This window comes from Martes martes (genome assembly GCF_963455335.1).
Source record: "Martes martes genome assembly, chromosome: 1".
NCBI lineage: Eukaryota > Metazoa > Chordata > Mammalia > Carnivora > Mustelidae > Martes > Martes martes.
Window position 1 is genome coordinate 190,822,358 of NC_137888.1, and position 18,609 is coordinate 190,840,966.

The following is an 18,609-nucleotide window of genomic DNA, read 5'->3' on the forward strand; positions in this document are numbered from 1 at the left end:
GGGGTCACGGGGGTGCCATGAGGGTGAGCAGGAGGGGCGGGGGGAGGTATGCTAAGAATACATCAGGCACAAACTCTTCCTAGCAGAAGGAAGGGGCAGGGAGAGAAAGACGAATACCACACACACACGAACCCTGTGGTCCAAGGGCAGTTGGGACGACAGGTGACATTGCTTCTTGTTTAAGTGACCCCCCTAAAATGACCCTTTCTCCCATCATCGGGGAAAAAGGCTTTCTGTCCCAGACACTGTGTTGGTGTCCTGGCCAGTGCCCCTTCCCCAGGGCCCTCACGGCCACCTGTCTGGCTGCTGGGCCTCTCCTGACACTCCCCTCCCAGCGGTGCTCACGAAGGGCCATCATCCGCCCTGCAAAGAGAGGCCAGGCTCACGTCAGAACGAGCTGCTCCTCTGTGGCAGGGAGCGCTGGTCAGAGACTCGAACCATTTATTCAGAAACAACACTGTCCAAGAACACCAAGGGAGCTTGACGGAGCAAACATTTAATAAGTTATAAGATACAATTTACAGTCGGCATCGGATTCCAGTTTCACTTCCACGTCCCAGTTTACAAAACCTGTGGCCCTTTCACATGGGGCTTCGGGCTGCCCCGGTTTCTAAGAGGTGGGCTATTGCCAACACCTGCTCCCAGCTGCTGCGTCTCGGTGACGGTCCTCTGCCTCACTCCGCGTCCCACCCATGGAGGCACTCGTGACCAGGGCAGCCACTTCCTCAGGACGGGGCAGCAAATCTAAAAGGTCTGCCGGCCCAGGCCACACCACACCCCTGGGCCCTAAAGTCGGGCAGAGTCCCCGAAGGCTTTAACTTTATTCCAAAGCCAGCTCAGGTCTGCAGAAAGGGGTGCAAAACGCCTTACGCCCCATTTCTGGAATTATGCACCTGCACGCTGCTTTCCAAACAACCTCAGAGGACATGGTCAGGGCCAAATGAACACAGGGCCACCGTCAGCTACATAGCTTTCACTATTTCTGCCCAACAACAGAAGACCACCTAGGAGCTGCCGCTGTCCTTCTCACCCCCTCTGCCATGCCCTGATTTTGAGGCCACAGATCAGCAGGAATTCCATTCTTTCCTATCTATCATTCTTCTCCAGAAGTGATCCCACAGTTGACTGGAGGTGGGTGTGGAATGTTCTGTCCTATGACAGGCCTCTGCAGACGAGGGCGCTGACACAGTGACCCAACTGCGGTCCCTTCCAGCGTGTTGGCAAGGCTCATCAGACTGACAACGGCTGGAGTGTGTGTTAAGAACAAAGCCTCAAGTTGGTTTAAAAAAAGGGATCTTTGGTAGGAGGGAGCTGCTTGCCACAGCAGAATTTCCTCGGACCCAGAGACTCCAAGGGCCTTTAAAGACAAAAGCAAAACGTGGCTGCCCAGATGGGGCACATGTTACAACTCTGCAGGGGAAGACTCAGCAGAACGAGGGGAGAGGCACTAGGAGGCACTGAGGGCAGTCTGCCACCACGTACCACTGCCCTCTGAGACGTGTAAAAAGGCCACGGGGCAGGTGGGAGTGTGGAGATGAGTCATGTCGAAACAAGAGCCTTCTATGTGATAGGGCGCTGGAGAGATGAAGCTGGTTTTTTAAGTCATCTTGCTTTCTAAGTGACAGCCTAAAAGTAGGTGGCCTCTTTGCCCTGTCCCTCCCTGCCAGTCTCGTTGCATAAATGGGCTAGCCAATTTCATTCTTTAGGAATGTCAGTCTTGCGAGTGACCTTGGTCTGTCTGCAGGGGGCGATGGGTGGCAGCAAGAGGTCAGATCTGGATCTGAACCGAATGAGCATGGAAATCCTCTCAGCCCATTGCATGAGTCTGTATTTCTTAACAGTCCCCAATGCGTTCCTAAAGAGTCAAGTCTAGGACTTATTTCTCAAGGCACTTTAGAACTGCAATGTTTTGGGGGTGGGGTTTCAGACCCATAAACAAGCTGGAGGAAAACTTTGTATAAAACAAGTTACAAACAAGCAACAAAAGCAACCACCAGAACTCCTCCCAGCATTTGACGAGAACCGTTTTAAGGCACCGTGACGTGGAATGGACTGCCGGGGATGTGTTCCTCTCCCCACTTCACGGCTAGAACGTAATCTCCCTTCTCCTTGACAACATATGTGACGTTGTATTGTTGGTTGCCCACGTGCTTCATGGAGACCTCTTCGCAGGGGGTGGTTGGCCCATGGACACCGATCAGCAGCATGTTGGAACCTAGGATGCAAAGAAAGGTGGTTACTCTATCAGGATACATCATGGAAGGCAGAGGAAGGGGAGGGGAAATGGGAGCCAAAGGAAATATACCAACTATTGTCTGCTGAGATTCTGACACTGGGAACTTCGAGAGGTGGGACAACATGGCAATTACAAGCAGACTCAGAGCCCAATGGCATGGGTTCAAATCCCTGCCTGCCACCTCCTAGCTGGATGACCTTGGATGAGGAACTTTACCTCTCTCTGCCTTAGCTTGCCCATCTGTAAATAGGACATGATCCTAGCACCTCCCCTATGGGCTTGCTATGAGGTTTACAGAAGTTATATGTGAAGCCCTTAGCTTGTAGTGAGAGTTATGTAAGTGATCGTTACTCTGATCTCATTTATTCTCATCAGAAACTTAAGGAAGGTGACTTTATAAAGATTCCCATTTTAGACAACAAGAAACTGACTTTTAGAAAAAGATTTAGTACCTTTCCCAAGATCACATGGCTAAGTTTGGGGCAGGAAGGAAGGAGGCAAGGAAGGGAGGGAGGGAGGAGGGAAGGGGGTGGGGGAAGAAGTACTGGAGCCAGGTTTCCAGCCCAGATGTGCCAGATCCCCGAACCCAGGCAACTAACCACTGACACCAAAATAAATACTCAAGTTCAAACTGCAATTAAAGCAATTATTGGCAGAGAAAGGAGCCAGGTTACCAATTTAGTCTGCCCATCTGTAATGGGGATAATGTCACCTTTCCTGTCTACCTTGAGGGCATTTGAAAGAATCAAGAGTCAAAAGAGCAAAATCATTAGCAAATATTAAGTACAGGAGAAGGGGTCATGAACAAGGTTACTTGCAAATGTCTGGGTTGCATGGGCCGGTGGGCAGAGGGTGTCAGCCTGCCTCTACCCTGACCCTCAAGCAGGACCAGGCTACCTACCAGCTTTGCTGCAGTCCACCAAGAAGGAGCTCTTCTGGCCCACAAAGGCCTTTGAGAGCCCTGCCCCCTTGGAGGTCACCTTGCTGGCATCTGAGGATGCCTTGGGGATGGCACTATAGCAGGTCTCTGTTGATGACCTGGTCACAGACTCCACCAGAATGGACGAGGTCTCGTTGGCTGAGCCAGGGCTGACCAGACGCTGGCCTAGAAGATGGAAGGGAGGGGAGGTAGGAGTGAATGGCCAGAGGCAGTAGGCCCTCTCAGCTAGAAGAGGCCAGTGCCCCGGGGCAGAAGCTCCAGGAAAGTCCATGCACCTCAACGGCTGGATCCCAAAGCTACCACATCCCCACCTCGTATCCCCAACATCTGATTTAAACATTATCATCTCCCCATCTCACACCCATAACGTCTTCCAAACTCCTGGGTCCCATCCCACACAGTGGGCAGTGACAAATGACAAAGCCTGGAAATCCCTCCCACATAACCCTGTGGCACCCTGCAGAATCTACCTCTTTCCATAGAAATAAAATACCCTTATGTATAAACAATGTCAGATGTTGGGGAGAACATAAAACAAAATAACAAAAATGGTTCTCTCTGCATGTGAAAGGATGATTTTTCTATCTGACTCTTTAATAAATTTTCCTGCAATGAAGCTATATATACTACCCATACAACAGTGAACCGAGCAGAGACACATGGAAGGGATATACCACAATATTTATGATGATTACCTGGGGCCATGGCTGTGAGATGCTATTGACTGGCATTTTTCCTAGTGCTCTGAAGGAGGTGCATTTTTATAAATTTAATAAAACCTTTTGATTATTTTAAAAGTAAAAGGTTAGAAACAAGAGGATTTTTCAGGTCCTGATCTTAACAAATATGTCAATTTTTTTTCTGTTCTGTTAAAAAAACTTTTTCAATCTCAACACTCATTATTTTATAAGGCGATGACGTCAGCACATATTCACGGGCTTCTGAAGATGTTTACTCTCCTGGCAATGTCCTACCATTTCTTTATATTCAAGATACAAAGTAGATTCAACATATCTAAAGTTACCCACAGTTTCTATTATCAAGTAACTCTGTTGATAATCTGACAGGACACGCTCCACAGGAAAAACAGTAACTTCAAAGCCGTTTGGTTGTTACCTGTCACCTTGGCCTTGAATGGACTGCCCACAATGTGGTTGGGTCCGCCATATTTGACGCCAATCAGGTAGTTTCCAGGAGCCATGGGCGTGTACATGACTTTGTAGCCTTCTGGGGTTTCCTGGCAATCCATTTTAACTTTGGACGGGCCTTCAATGGTGACAGATAACGTCCCCGGCCCTGCTCGGGTGGTGTTGATGAAAAATTCAGACTGGATACCTGGGAGAAACGAAGAGGGAATGTCGTATTGGTTTGGAGGGATGGGGGGGTGTGGTTTGGGGAGCTTTCCCAGGGGCAGTGAAGCAGTGGCGGGGGGCGGGGGCACATAGGTTTCCCCACAGAGGCACAGCGTCGGTACTAGCTCTGAGCTCCTGAGGGCAGTAACTCCCTTTCCTAGCAGGAGGCAAGAGTGTGGCTGACCTTTTGCCCACCAGCCCCAACCGCCAGGACACCCTGTTCTTGCCTTTGGGCAGGCGTGGTGGCTGAGGACAAGCCGAAGTCTTTGCTGTCAGCCTGAAATGCTGTTTCAGCTGCTGGGGGCTCAGCCCTGCCTCCAGCGGGGTGGAGGATGCGTGGGCCCCTCTGACCTTTCCTTTTTCCCCTGAGTGGACTTGGAGACGCCGAGCAGGCCCAGCATCTTCTTCTCCTCCCACAGGCTCCCTGCCTCAGTCACCACACTAAAGTCTGGGGAGGCTGTTGGAATCTGCCAGCCCCCCACTTTGCCATGAGCACCAGCAACAAGAGTAAGGCCAAAACAGTGGCTCCCGACAACTGACCCAAGCTTCCACCGCTTGGGTTCCAGATCCCACAGTAAGCATCCTGTTACATACCCAGGGACTCCTGTTCAACAAACGACAGAGGCTCAGGGAGGCTCAGACACTTGCCGGGCAGTGATACAAACTAGGAAACTGGTAGAACTGGGGTATGAACAATTTCATGTGGCTCCCCAGCCTCTTGCCTGGCCCACGGGGGCCTTTTGCATGGACATCCTGCCTTGTGACAAAGAAAAGCTGGGCTGATCAATGCCTGTGCTGCATTCCTGCCTGAGCCCGGGGCCCTGCAGAAGCCTCCACTCCTTCAGGCCCATTTCCCATGCTGAGAGGCATGAGGTGGTCAGTGAGGGTGGACCGCGACAGTGCCCTCTACAGGCCATCCCCGGCACAGCAGCCTTGTGCAGGGCAGCGCTTTTCCCCAGAGCCCTGGAGGCCGCCCCAGCTGGGAACTATTTGGGTTTAATTATAGCTCCTAGGCCAGAGAAAGAATTATTGTTCTGGCTATCAATAAAACAAAGGCGCTGCTATCATGCAACCCCCAAACACAACCCAGCTGCTTCTGGAAGCTCCTGAGGCTCCTCCAGTTCCAGGGCCCCCCGATTATCTCAACCTTGTCTCTAAACCCTGCAGCCAAGAATGAGGCTGTGTTGGCAAGGGGGTGGGGGTGGGGTGGCACACGACACGGGACGGCATTTCCAGGAAGTAGCTGCAAGGCGACGATAAGGAAAGATATTTTTAAAGTGAAGATGAAAAGACCCGGCTGTAGTGGCGAGAAGCCCAACCCATTTTAACAAGTTGCTGCCTTCTCGGGAAAGATGAAGATCTGCGAATCCTGGCTGTGAGGGCCTGGAGAGACAGGAGACACGAGGCAGGCGGGAAAAGAGAAGTAAGGAATGACAGGGCAAGAGCTACGTGGAACAACCTGTCGGGTGGGCTCCCTTATTCTACCCATTTTACAGGAAGGAAGTGGAGGCCGGGTGAGGTCAAATCCTTGGCGCCAAGTCCCAGGGCTGGGGAATGGCAGGACTGGGATTTAAACATGAGACCCGGCCAGCATGGAGCTAAGGCACTTGTCTGAGAGAAGTGAGGAAAAAGAAAAACCATGCATAGGAGTCCCTCTGCCTACTGCCTCCAGCTGGAGCATGACACCCCAAATATCCCTGGGCACGGTGGTCTTCCCCCCTGCAGCCCCGTGTGTGCACAGCTGAGTTCCTGTGTGGTGAACGCGTGTCTACTACAGCCCTACTCTATTGTGAAGGGGGCGATGGGGCAGGGGAGGGACGGAGGCGCTTCTGTTCCACCTGGCGTGCACCGGGGATCTTGGAGCATTTTATCACGAAGACTGCTCTTCCAACCCAGGGCATCGAGAACCCCCTGGTCTCACACCCAACCTCTCAACTCCCTGGCAAGCAGACAGTCCCACCCCAAATTCTCCACATTCCCCTGCTCCAAAACCTGCAAAATGGCCCATTTAAAGCTCAAGCCAAAAGATACAGCAAGCGAACCCATAAAAACACAGGGAAGTTTGCTTTATTCTGAAGGTCAGGGTGCCAGGCCCTCCAGCAGCCAAGCACAGATACCTTTTCATTCCATGCACACTGCAGCTGTGTTATCTTGGGATGGATATTTGGGAAAAGGCTTTCGAGCGGGAGGGCTAGAAAAACAAGACGCCTTCCCCTTGACAAGAGCAATATTGACACAGCGTTTGAAACAGGCATGCTCTGTACCTCTCCCTCCTGGCTGGGAGTCTCCCTCTAAGACTGGCTCCTTCTCTCAGTGGCATCCAGCCCTTGCAAAGGACAGCCTGAACCCCAAGCTCCCGAGAAGGCATGCAAACAGCCAAGAGGAAGCACGAGAGGCCCTGAGCGCAGCAGGTGTGACCCAGCAGGAGGGAAGGTGGCTGCTGGCAGCTGCAGGAGACCTCAGTGGCTGCTGTGCAACCCAGACCAAGGTGTGTGTGGCTCCGATGCTGGGAGGACCCCACGTGGTCTTTAAAGGCGGGTGGCCTGCCAGGGACCAAATGCCTGCACTCCTGCATGGGGACCATTCCAGGCAGCTGGGACAAGAGGGGTCCTGGTTTAGGATACCCCCTGAAGTGGGTGAGGGATGAAGTCATTATTTGGGGTAAGCTAGCCACTTAGAGAGGCAGCAAAACTCCGGGGTTAAGGGTACAGGCTTCGAGGTCATGGACCCAGACTGATTTTTGGTTCTGTTACTCCCAGTTAAGTAAGCTTAGGGAGAGACTCAACTCTTCTAAGCCTCACTTTCTTCATCTGTGAAATGGAATGGCATATGGTAAAGTGTTACCCATGCCTCTTATTAAGGGCAGGCTGCTGGCCCACAGTTCAGTGTGGAGCCGGACTAGATGGTCTTGAGAGTCCAGAAGTATTTACACCACCCCTGCGGGTGTTTCTGTTGGGGCCATTGCTACGACCAGAGCCCAGGGCCTCATGCCAGTCTGTCAGTGACTCCTGCACCCGGACAGGGCCCCTTGGGCCACCTGGGCCACAGGCTCCCTAGGGCTGGATCCTCAGGAGCTGCAGCCATTCATTTCCTTGCCCAGGCAAGGCGGGTCTCCTTTGTCCAAGTCACCACATCAGCAGGAGACTGGAGCAGAACGTGTATACACAAGGGCCTTGAGTCAGGACTGGGCTGCCTTCCCAAGGCCCAAGGTAACCCCCAGTGCAAACCGTGCCCAGTGCGTCCATGTCTGCGGACAGGCCCTGCAGAGAAGCCTGAGTGGACAAGCTCCCCAAGCTGGCCCTCTCCGTACAGTGAACACGCCCCCTGCCCCCAACCCAAGGCCCGCCTGGAGGCTCACGGGATGAACATGAACCGCAGCCATAACAAGGGGCAGAGATCTGTGTCTTGACACAGAAAGTTCTCGAAGATGCCAAGTGAAAAACACTGTATAACAGCACGTGCACCAAGATTATTTCTGGAAAATAAAAGCCAAACTGTATGTCCACCTTTAAACAAACCAACTAGCTAAGTGACCATGTGTGAGGGTGACAGAAATAGGCAGACAGAAGGTCCTCCCCTGAACCACAGGTGGTGTTCCCTCCCAGGTCTAGACGGAAGGAGGGAGAAGCAAGGAGACGGAGCCAGCATCCTTTACATATATCCCCGCTGCCTCCTTTGCAACCACATGTGCCCCATCCACGGCAAAGACTAAAACCAGACTGTAACAAGCCCAGAAAACTCTAGAATTCTTTGCCACCGTCTTTTCTCCTCCTCCCCAAGGACCAAAAACTAAAACGGGGAGGCAGACCGCGACAGGTCCTACTGCCAATTCAAGGTTGTTTCTGTGAGCCCAGGACTGCAGAAGGAATGAGAATGCAGAAGGGCATGAGACCTCCCAGGAGGCCTGTGACACACACTGAATCCTTTGCAAGTGAAGAAACCCTCAGAAGCAAAGACAGGACCCTGTCTTCTCTCACCATCGGTGTCCTGGCCCCGAAGTCAAGGCACTTGGCCAAGGAAGACAGGCGAAGTGGAGCAAACAGTAATGAGGTGTGATAACACAGTCATCAAGCCCTTGCTTTTGGATTGACCGAGGGTCAAAACACATGTCCCAAAACAACTCCGGAGATCAAGAGCTCCAAAGTGTTGAGCGTTGCAGCTTCCCCAGCGTGGGGGGAGTGTGGAGGGTGGAAAGAGGTCAGGGAAGGCTTCCCGAAGCCTGAAGAGCTCCTGCTGGCTGAGCCCCTGGATCGGGCTCAGCTAACGATCAGAGGCGGAGGCTGTGGGTTACCTGTGGTGCCCCCCTCAAGCCCGGCGCCATAGGCGGACACCAAGGCGGGGTTCCCCGCTTGTCCAGGCTCCCCGACCCGCACTTTGAAGGGGCTTCCAACCACGTGGCTCCCGTTGAACTTGACGTCGATCGTGTGGATGCCGTTCTCATGGGGGATGAAGCGCACAGCGTACTTGTCTAGGAGAGTGAGCAGAGTACAGGGTCAGGCTGAGTATGTCCATACGACCAAGCCAGGCGAGGAAAAAGGACGGAGTCCAGCCCGAGATGGTGAATTTTAAATCATTAATAAGACCACACCTCTCCCGGAAGCCTGGTACCCGATATGTTGTATTTCAAAACCAGATGGGCCTGTTTATGTGTCTCTCGTCAACCCTTTGGGAAATGCATCCAAGTCTCAAATTCTAGGTTTCATCCTCTGAGAACATGGCATCTGCCTTGGGAGAACACTTTCTTTTTTTCAAAGAAGTTTTTATTTATTTCAGAGAGAGAGAAAGAGAAAATGAGTGGGGGGCAGGGCAGAAGGAGATGGAGAAGCAGGCTCCCCACAGAGCAGGGACCCCCATGCGGGGCTTGATCCCAGGACCCTGGGATCATGACCTGAGCCAAAGTCGAATGCTTAAATGCTTAACCGACTGAGGCACTCAGGCACCCCGGGAGAACACTTTGTTTATGAAAAGCTCACGGGGCGCCTGGGTGGCTCAGTGAGTTAAAGCCTCTGCCTTCGGCTCAGGTCATGATCCCAGGGTCCTGGGATTGAGCCCCGCATCAGGCTCTCTGCTTAGCAGGGAGCCTGCTTCCCTTCCTCTCTCTCTGCCTGCCTCTCTGCCTACTTGTGATCTCTGTCAAATAAATAAAAAATCTTAAAAAAAAAAAAAAGAAAAGAAAAGCTCACTTCTCACAAAGTTTCTCTTGAAGGGAAAAGAAATGGTTCCAATTAGCATTAATGCTCCTGAATTAAGCTCTAAGCTAGCAACTGCCTCCCCCGGGGAATGGCCAGGTTTTCCAGTGTTTAGGTCACAGCAGGCGGCAATCTGTCCAATGACCAGCCACCAAGACTATCCATCCATCACCTCTTTTTCCTTGAAACCCTCCCACCTGGGATGCAGACTAACTGTTCTCCTCCAACCTCTCCAGATGTCTACCCTTACTGTACACATCGTAGGACACATAGCAAAAGCCCGACAATTCCTCACGTATCGGGGCCCACATTCCATGTCACTTCCTCTGAGAAGCCCTCCAGGCTCACCAAGGCAGAAACTACTTTTCTCTCCTGCTCCCTCATCATTTCGTTCTCGGGTCCCCTGTGGTATTGTTGACCACCTGGGGTCCTCCGCAGGGACTGCAGGCTTCCAGCCAGGTCCCCATTCCACTCTGAGCTCCTGTTTGAGGGCAAGCATCATGTCTTCCTCCTACCATCCTGCCAAGTCTCTCACACTTAACAAATGTTCACTGGCAAAATGGCTCATTGAAGTTGATAGACGTCAGAGAATTCCATACGTCAAGGGAGCAGGCAGGAAAATCTTACACTCATAAGCATACTGGAGTCCCAGATTCTTTGAAATTTACGGATGAACATTAATTAACTTTTCCCTCAGAGTAAAGTGAGGTCAGAGAGTACTTACTTGTGTCATAGGTCAACAACATAATAAAAATCTGTTAAGATTTTGTTAAACTAGAAGGAAAAAACCACAGGGGCACCTGGGTGGCTCAGCGGATTAAAGCCTCTGGCTTCAGCTCAGGTCATGATCCCAGGGTCCTGGGATTGAGCCCCACATCGGGTTCTCTGCTCAGCGGGGAGCCTGCTTCCTCCTCTCTCTCTGCCTGCCTCTCTGCCTACTTGTGATCTCTTGTCTGTCAAATAAATAAATAAAATCTTAAAAAAAAAAAAAAGAAGAAGAAGAAAAACCCCACAATGAATAGAATGGGAACAGAATCTGAAAAACAATAGAAAATAAAACAGTTTGCTAAAAAAGAAAAGAGCTGTATCCAAAAGTGTCTTCCTGTCCCTGGCAAATGTTTATGCCCTCATTTGTAAACAGTGCCTGGCAACAGCAGCAGAAGGGACCTGCAGGCTGGCTGGTCTCGGTGCGGCCGGTGAGCCCTCCGTGGGGGTGCACGCCTGCAGAAACGTGCCTCAGAGAGGCACAGATGCTGGGGTCTGCCCGCCCGCCCCGCTCACCTGGCTCCAGCTCAGACACGTGGCACTCCTCCACGGCTCCTGAGGGGCTGTGCACCTTCGCATCGATCTTGCCTTTTGCCCCATTCAACCTTATAGCAAAGGAGGCTGGCTGGTTAACTTTTAATCCCGATTCCTGGGAATTTAATACATTAAAGAGGTTATGGCCCTCGGTGTTCCTGTTTGGTGGCACACACTGACCCGACCTGGGACTCCAGGGGACAGTTCTCATGCAAAAAGGCCCAGGATATTTAACCATACAACATCTGACAAGAGAAGAGCAGGTGCCTTCTTCCACACTTCTAGGTTTAAATATAAGACAGCAGAGACCCATGTCAGCGTCGTCTAGCACCTTGGTTTGGGCTGGGAGAGAGGGTTACCGGATTTGGAGACTCAGACATCCTCGCCAACAGAACTGTAATTTCCGTATCTCAAACAAGACCAGACAGCCAGAAAACCCAGTGCCTTCCAGGTCAGAAAGGACCCTCTTTTAAGAGGAGCCTGGCAACTGACAGAACCCTATACTCATCAACATGAAGAGTTTTATATCATTGCTATTTTTTATTTCAAGGGTAGGAATGGAAACAACTTTTAATAAACTCATAGAGGACTATACACCAGCAGGACCTGGGGTGAATACCATTTCCTAGTTATGTAAGTAAGTTGTTCCACCTTTGAGTCTCAGTCTCCTCATCTGTAGAATGGGCACAATAACCGAATCTATGCCAAAGAGCTGCCGTATGAGGATGAAAGGAAGTGATGCATTCCAAGCACTCAACGCAGGGGCTGGTCCATACACAGAAAGGCTCCCAAAGGTCAGTTTATCGTTAAGTATGTATATGAACTCAGAAACTGTCTGCACTTAACTCCCAGTCTCCCCCCGCCCCCACCACCCCCCACCCCAGCAGAAAGAAATCTAGCTTTTACTCTTCACTGGTTTAGTCTTACCCTCCACACTCTACCCTGGAAACTATAGCCTCTCCGAGGAGAAGGGGATTAGAGGTTTAGATGCTTAAGATAGTTTAAAATTGGCCAGTCCTGCCTGAACCACAAGATTTAATTCGTTAGCAGTTTTGTGGTAAAGTCGATCAGACAGCCATTCCTTAGATGATACCGCAATGTGTGCCATCGAAGCACATGGGGGTCTTGTTAAAATGCAGATTCTGATCCAGCAGGTCAGAGCCTGGGGGCTGGGGGTGGTGGAGGGCGGGGAGCCTGGAATTCTAGGATTCTAGTAAACTCCCAGGCAATGCTGAGGCTGCTTGTCCCAGGACCACGTCTCAGCAATAAGGCAGTAAAGCTGCACACTGCCTACCTGGTAGCCACGAGCCACAGAAGAATGTATTTTTTAAAATTTAAATCAATTGAAGTAAATTAAATTGAAGATCTGATTCCTCAGTTACACTAGCAACATTTCAAGGGCTCAACAGCCACGTGTGGCCAGTGGCTACCACACTGCACAGAGGAGATGTGAGATGTTTCCGTTGTTGTAGAACATTCTATTGCACTGTGCTGCACTGGAGGTCACAGGCTGGGGAGAGAGGACTGCACACGAAATTCAGGAATCTTTGATCGCCAGATCGCCCCCGTCCCACCATCCCCTCCTCTACGAAATGCCAGCCGACTTCAATTTTCTAAAAAATCTTAAAAGCAAGACAAAACAATACATGCCTCTCTTTTCCTAATCAGCACCAGATGTTGGCATGCAGGCTGCCGGCAAATCTCCGATAAATAATTTACATATCACTCAGCACCAAGTGACCCAGGGTGGGGGGGGGAGGGGTGCGGAATGGGACAAAGAGACACACACAGCCCACGGCACACTTGTTCAAATATTTACGACCTAACGGTGATGAGAGGAGTCTACAGAAAAGTCTCCTGGAGAGGCTTTCTCCAAACCAGGTTTTTTGGGGACAGAACCATTTACATTACCTGAATCCGCTTGCCGCTAAATCCTCAAGAGGGAGATAAACGCCTCAGAAGATCTGAGAGAAATCTTCGAGATGCATGAAGGCAGCTCTCTGCCCTCAACAAACGCTGGGTTTATCTCCCTCCACAGGTTTTAGTTAAGTCGGCCACAGAAGAAACTTCTGTTAAGAAGCCTTTAAATGAAACACAAGAAAAACATCTATGCCACAGCGACCCGTTCGCACCCTGAGGACTCTTGGGCGAGGCCTCTTCAATCCGCCGAGGTGAGTCTGCTTTGGGTTCAGTCTGGGTTCCCTGATGTTTCGGAACAACCAGCAGCACTAGTTCTCCTCAGGGTAAGGTTAGAATCTCACATGTAAACCAAGTGTGTGGAATTACGGTCGATGAGATGACCACCCTCAGATACAGGATTTTCAAAAATGGGGGTGGGGGTGCGGCAGCTGAAGGCTACTGAGAAATCCCACTGATCAGAAATCAGACTTGGGGACTCTGGTGTGATTCTGCAACCGAACTGCTACTCCTGATTTCTGACACCTAATTGCTTTTCAGTGTCCTGAGCAACGACCCAAAGGCATCCCTACTGGTTCTTAGTCTGGCTGCAGGCTCTAAAGCAACCTTGAATTTGAAAGCCTGTTGGAGACAGGGCGAAAGTTGCACTTTCTGGCACCCCCCACAGGTTGGAATACGTAACCACTTGACACGTGCCAGGGCAGGGATTCACGGGGCCACAGTTAAGACCACGGGTTCTGGAGCCGTAGAGACCATCCCTCTGCCTCATGCTAGCTGGTTTCTGGTAGCCGTAACCTCTCTATACCTCAGTTTCTCCATCTTTAAAACGGGGTCAGGAGAAACCTACTCCCCAGGCTCTTGCAAGGATTTAATACCGATAAAGTCCTTAGGTGGTGCCTTGCACCCTTATAAATAAAGCATAATAAAATCAACTGCAATTGACTTTTTGGAGGGAGAGGAAGCCTGCAGTAGCTGGCAGAACATCCCCAGACTGTTGGCCTGGTGTTCGTTCTGTTGGAAAGCCCTCCTTATCCCTTAACCGATTATTGATAGGCCTCCTTTGTTTCTCTTGAATAAATATTTAAGAGATGAACTTGCTCCCAAATGTTGAGGTGTTTTGTTGACTGTGGCTCTGTTTCCGCTTGCCCCAAGTGTCTCCTGTCCTAACCGTGGTGGTGGTGGGGGTTTCACTCTGCCATGGGAAGGAGGGTCCTCTACAGTTGGCAGCATCTCTGGTCCCACTGGAATGGGGCCCTTGGCACTGAAGGGAGGATTGAAGCGGCCTCAAGAGTCCAGGGTTTCACTGGTCAGCCTGTGGCCAATGAGACGGATGTTTCCTTGCGTCTCACCTGAAGGCTCATAACAGTGAGGCGGCGGGCGTCGTCCGAGGGTGCGATGACTGGCACCAGGTAAGGACTTTCAGGGATGTGCTCATCGTTGAACTTGATAGACACTTCGTAGTTACCTGTGGGGACAGGAAAGTCCCATCATTTCAGAGAATCTGGGAAGGCGGTTCCAGAGTGGCCTCTGGCTTCCTTCCTAGGGCTGAAATGCCTTCCAAGAGCCTCTGCCTCCCTGACGGTCAGGGCTGGTTGGTTGGTTGGTTGAGGGCAGGTCACCTAGCTGAGGTTGAGCCAATAGGATTCCTTTAGTTGGGAAAGGGCCGATATTCTTCTTCTTCTTCCTCTTCTTCTTTTTTTTTTTTTTAAGATTTTATTTATTTATTTGAGAGAGAGTGTGTGTGTGTAAGCACGTGCATGAGTGATGAGTAGGGGGAGGGGTAGAGCGAGAAGGAAACTCTTCGCAGAGCAGGGAGCCTGATCCCAGGACCCCAGAATCATGACTTGAGCCAAAGGCAGGCACTGAACTGACTGAGACATCCAGGTACCCCAAGGGCCGAGATTCTTTTTTTTTTTTAATTTAAAAAATTTTTTTTATTTTAAAGTTTTTATCTATTTGTCGGAGAGATAGAGAGAGCACAGGCAGGCAGAGAGGGGTGTGGGGAAGCAGGCTCCCTGAGGAGCAAGGATCCCGATATGGGACTCGATCCCAGGACGCTGGGACCATGACCAGAGCCGAAGGCAGCCGCTTAACCGACTGAGCCACCCAGGCATCCCAAGGGCCGAGATTCTTAACTTGGGTCCCAAGGGCCTCCCTAAGGTCCTGCGTATAGAACTCGGGAGACCCAGGAAACTTGAAAGGGAAAAAAAAATTACATCTTTACTTTCACTAACTTCAGGCTGAAATCTAGCATTTCCTTTCTTTCTGTTAGAAAGGTCAACAAGAGGTGGGCCTGGGTGGCTCTGCCTGGGTTAAGTCTCCGCCTTCGGCTCAGGTCATGATCTCAGAGTCCTGGGATGGAGCCCTGCATTGGGCTCTCTGCTCAGCAGGGAGCCTGCTTCCCCCTCTCTCTCTCTGCCTGCCTCTCTGCCTACTTGTGATCTCTCTGTCAAATAAATAAATAAAATCTTAAAAAAAAGAAAAGAAACATCAACAAGAAACACTCAAAGCACACATCAGAAGTGTGACTCTGTCACCAACAAAGATCAAAGATATTTTCATGTCACTTTACAGTTTTATATATACCTTAGTATATGTGCTGCCGAAGCGAGCACAAGTTTTATATATACCTTAACATATTATTTACTCTCATCTCTACTTTGAAATTAAGGTCCTTAGCAGACCATCGCCAAATCCTATGACTTAATGTATTCAGGAAGAATGTGCATATGTTACTATGTTACACATTCCCCTGAAGATTTTGATAACTCCATTTTAATGTAACTGATTTCTTTTATAACCCAATGCATTTTATTTTATATGTTTAAAACATTATCCTAAGAACAGTCCCTGTAGGCTTTATGAGATGCCCAAGGGAGTCCACGGCTCACAAAAGGTCAAGAGCTGCTGCTCAAGGGAGCTCAGAGCACTGAGGCCACAGAGCCTCAGGATGGGAAGAGAGGCTGGTCAGCAGGAGGAAGGGCAGGGCTGAATGAAAGCACGAAGGAGAGGCCAGCAGAGAGGTACCAGAGAACCACACTTCCTGCCCCGAGGCCCGACTGATTCCCTGCCATGGATTTCTAGAAGGCGCTCCCACCCACCCATACAGATAAACTCCACTTTGACTCGAGCTAGCTGGCCAGGCTTCCATTCCCTACGGCCTAGGCATCCCCCAACAAGGACTACATCCTCAGCTGGCTCGTGATTACATACCAGGCTCCTGGGCAATGTAAGACACACCACACGATCCATTTTTATGGTCATCGAACGTAATCTCGGCCTTACTGGGGCCTTCAACAGCAATGGACAGGCCACCAGCACCTGCTTCCCGGGTCCAGATGCTGAATTCAGCTAAAGCAAAGAAACACCTGGTTAGCGACCAAGCCTGGGACACGCTCTCTTCTAGCTCACACCCACGATGCTGGGTTATATCTGCTCCCTTTTGTCTCCTTTAAGCCCAGGCAGAGCCCCAAGGAAGGGCATCACCGATGTTTTTGGAGCATCACCCACGAGAACATGAACTTTGTGGGAAATCAGGCATCTCTGAACACACCCGACCGAGGCAGAAAAAGATGAGAATGCTCAGTTTTGTCCCTACAGATCTTCCCATCAGCAACCACCATCACAATGGGTTTTGCAGAATTTCAGTGTGTTCCACCAAATGTCAGCGCTGCAGGACGGTCTGCAAAGAGCTTCCTTAGCCTGCATCCCTCTTAGATGCTCACACACACAGTTACAGGCTCTCAGGGATCTCTCAGTAAGCTTGTTTAGCTTCGGGTAAGTGAGCAATTCCCAATCATGTGTAGCCACAGAAGCCTTGTTTTAAAGAATGCCCCTCAATACCATCATCAGAATCCCATACACGTGAAGAACGTGGGGTGCTCACACCGCCAGGCTCCTCCTGTTCTCAAGTCATGAGCCTGCCCGCAAGCTCACCTGGGACCCCTGCTTCTCCTCTCTCCAGGCCAGGGCCTCCCGCGCGGACCTTGTGGGCGCCCCCCTCACCCAGCGGCCCCACAGTGAACTGGAAGGGGCTGCCGGTCACGTGCTGGCCGCGGTACTTGACGCTGACTGTGTGAACGCCCATCTCCTGGGGCACAAACCGGACACAGTGCGAGTTCTTCCCCACCGACAGGATCTCTGCCTCAGTGATGCGGCCAGAGGGGCTGGTGACGTGGGCCGACATGTCACTGCTGTCGATTTCTGAAAGGGGGCGGAAGTTTGGGGAGGAAGAGAGCAGGGTTAGGGTGAGGGACCAAGGCAGAGCAGGCCATGCAGGGCAAGCAGCAGAGGGCAAGGCGGGGGCAGCCCAGGGTGGGATGTGGGGTGCTCAGGCTTTCCTCCCATTCAGGCGGGATGCCTACCCTCCTGTCTCCCTCAAACCCTGGGTTGCCGTGGCCACCATGGAGATGGCAGGGCCCCTCCAGCCACCCAGTGCAGAGACTGTTGTAGGGATAGTGACACTGTCTGCCCCACCGAGTACTTTTATAGACTTCCTAGCTGGCATTAATTCCACACAGCAGTTTCAAACCAGGGCCTGGAGCTGATAAGTGACAGCAGGTAAACAGAAACCATTATAACAGATCAGATGTTCCTAAGCCAAAGGTGACACGTGCCCACCCATCATGCTTACTGGGGCTCTTTTCCATAGGTAGGTAAGGGGAGAAAATGCAAGAACTGTCACCCCGTACCTTCAAGAAGCCTTGGCATTTCTTTGAGGCAACAAGACAAATGCATTTAGAGAAAAGTGAACCCACGTTGGTCACAACCACAAAGGGAAACCGTGCGTGAGCCAAGCTTCGAGCGAGTCAAATACCAGAGGCCATGCTTTCAGAAGAGTGACGCCTCCGGTCACCGACACCGGGACGCAGACCGCGTCTGCCACACCCGCGGCGCTCATGCCGTGCCAGTGACCGTGCTCACACTGACGTGGTAGAGACAGGCACACCGCATGCTGGGTGACCACATAATGCCATCACCTAGAGCCACATGAAGCTGCGCTCGCCAGCCCTACAACGACCTGGGCTGAGCAGCCATGACTTTGAGCCCTGAGGACAGAGAAGGGAAGGGCGGTTGAGGAGAGGGTTGCCCCAATGGTCTGGGTCCAGAGGACATCTGGAAACTGATGAGCTGTCTTCCATTCTAACTGAGGACAGAGACTCGAGTCTCACCCAGAGTCAGCTGGCACCGAGAAGGACCTGATCAGAGCAAAGAGGAGCCAAGAGCCAGGGAGACCTCAGGGAAAAAGTAACTGACCTGCTAGTTCCTCAGGAAACAGAGAACTTGCAAAATGAGGAATGTAAAGCAGACAAAAACACAGTCCATGTCACTAGGGACCTGAGAAATGGAACTGAAAACCAGACACCGTATTTTTCCATTGGATTGGTCAAAGTGAGAAGGAAACACTGCCCAGGGCTGGTGGGGAAATGGAGAGACGGGCACGGATCCTTTATCACGAGGGCCGTCTGTCTGCCAGGGGTCGGGGAGCATTCAAACCACAGCAGCTGCGCCATCCCACCCCGGGGGCAACCGTCTGACGTGCTAACGAACTGAGCACACAGCAGAGAACGTTACAGAGCCCCGGCTGTCGGAATCCAGGGATGGAAACGAGTGTGCGTGCGCTGAGACTACACAAGGAAGGACGGTGCATCAGGATATGGAAAGGAATCTTACGTA

At 51.3% G+C, this 18,609-nt stretch overlaps 1 protein-coding gene across 2 annotated transcripts in view; it reads right to left on the reverse strand.

The window, feature by feature from the left end:
• Positions 1–480: 480 nt before the first annotated feature.
• FLNB (filamin B) overlaps positions 481–18,609 on the reverse strand; it is a 144,556-nt gene continuing 126,427 nt past the window's right edge. For both annotated transcript variants that reach the window (XM_080814698.1, XM_080814697.1), the window contains 8 exons: positions 16,870–17,136; positions 16,147–16,284; positions 14,283–14,398; positions 10,999–11,131; positions 8,820–8,996; positions 4,293–4,511; positions 3,138–3,341; positions 481–2,215 (listed from right to left, as the gene is read on the reverse strand). In XM_080814698.1, coding sequence (XP_080670824.1) covers positions 2,028–2,215; positions 3,138–3,341; positions 4,293–4,511; positions 8,820–8,996; positions 10,999–11,131; positions 14,283–14,398; positions 16,147–16,284; positions 16,870–17,136 — 1,442 coding nt within the window. In that variant the 3' untranslated portion in view covers positions 481–2,027. The remainder of the gene's footprint in view (positions 2,216–3,137; positions 3,342–4,292; positions 4,512–8,819; positions 8,997–10,998; positions 11,132–14,282; positions 14,399–16,146; positions 16,285–16,869; positions 17,137–18,609) is intronic.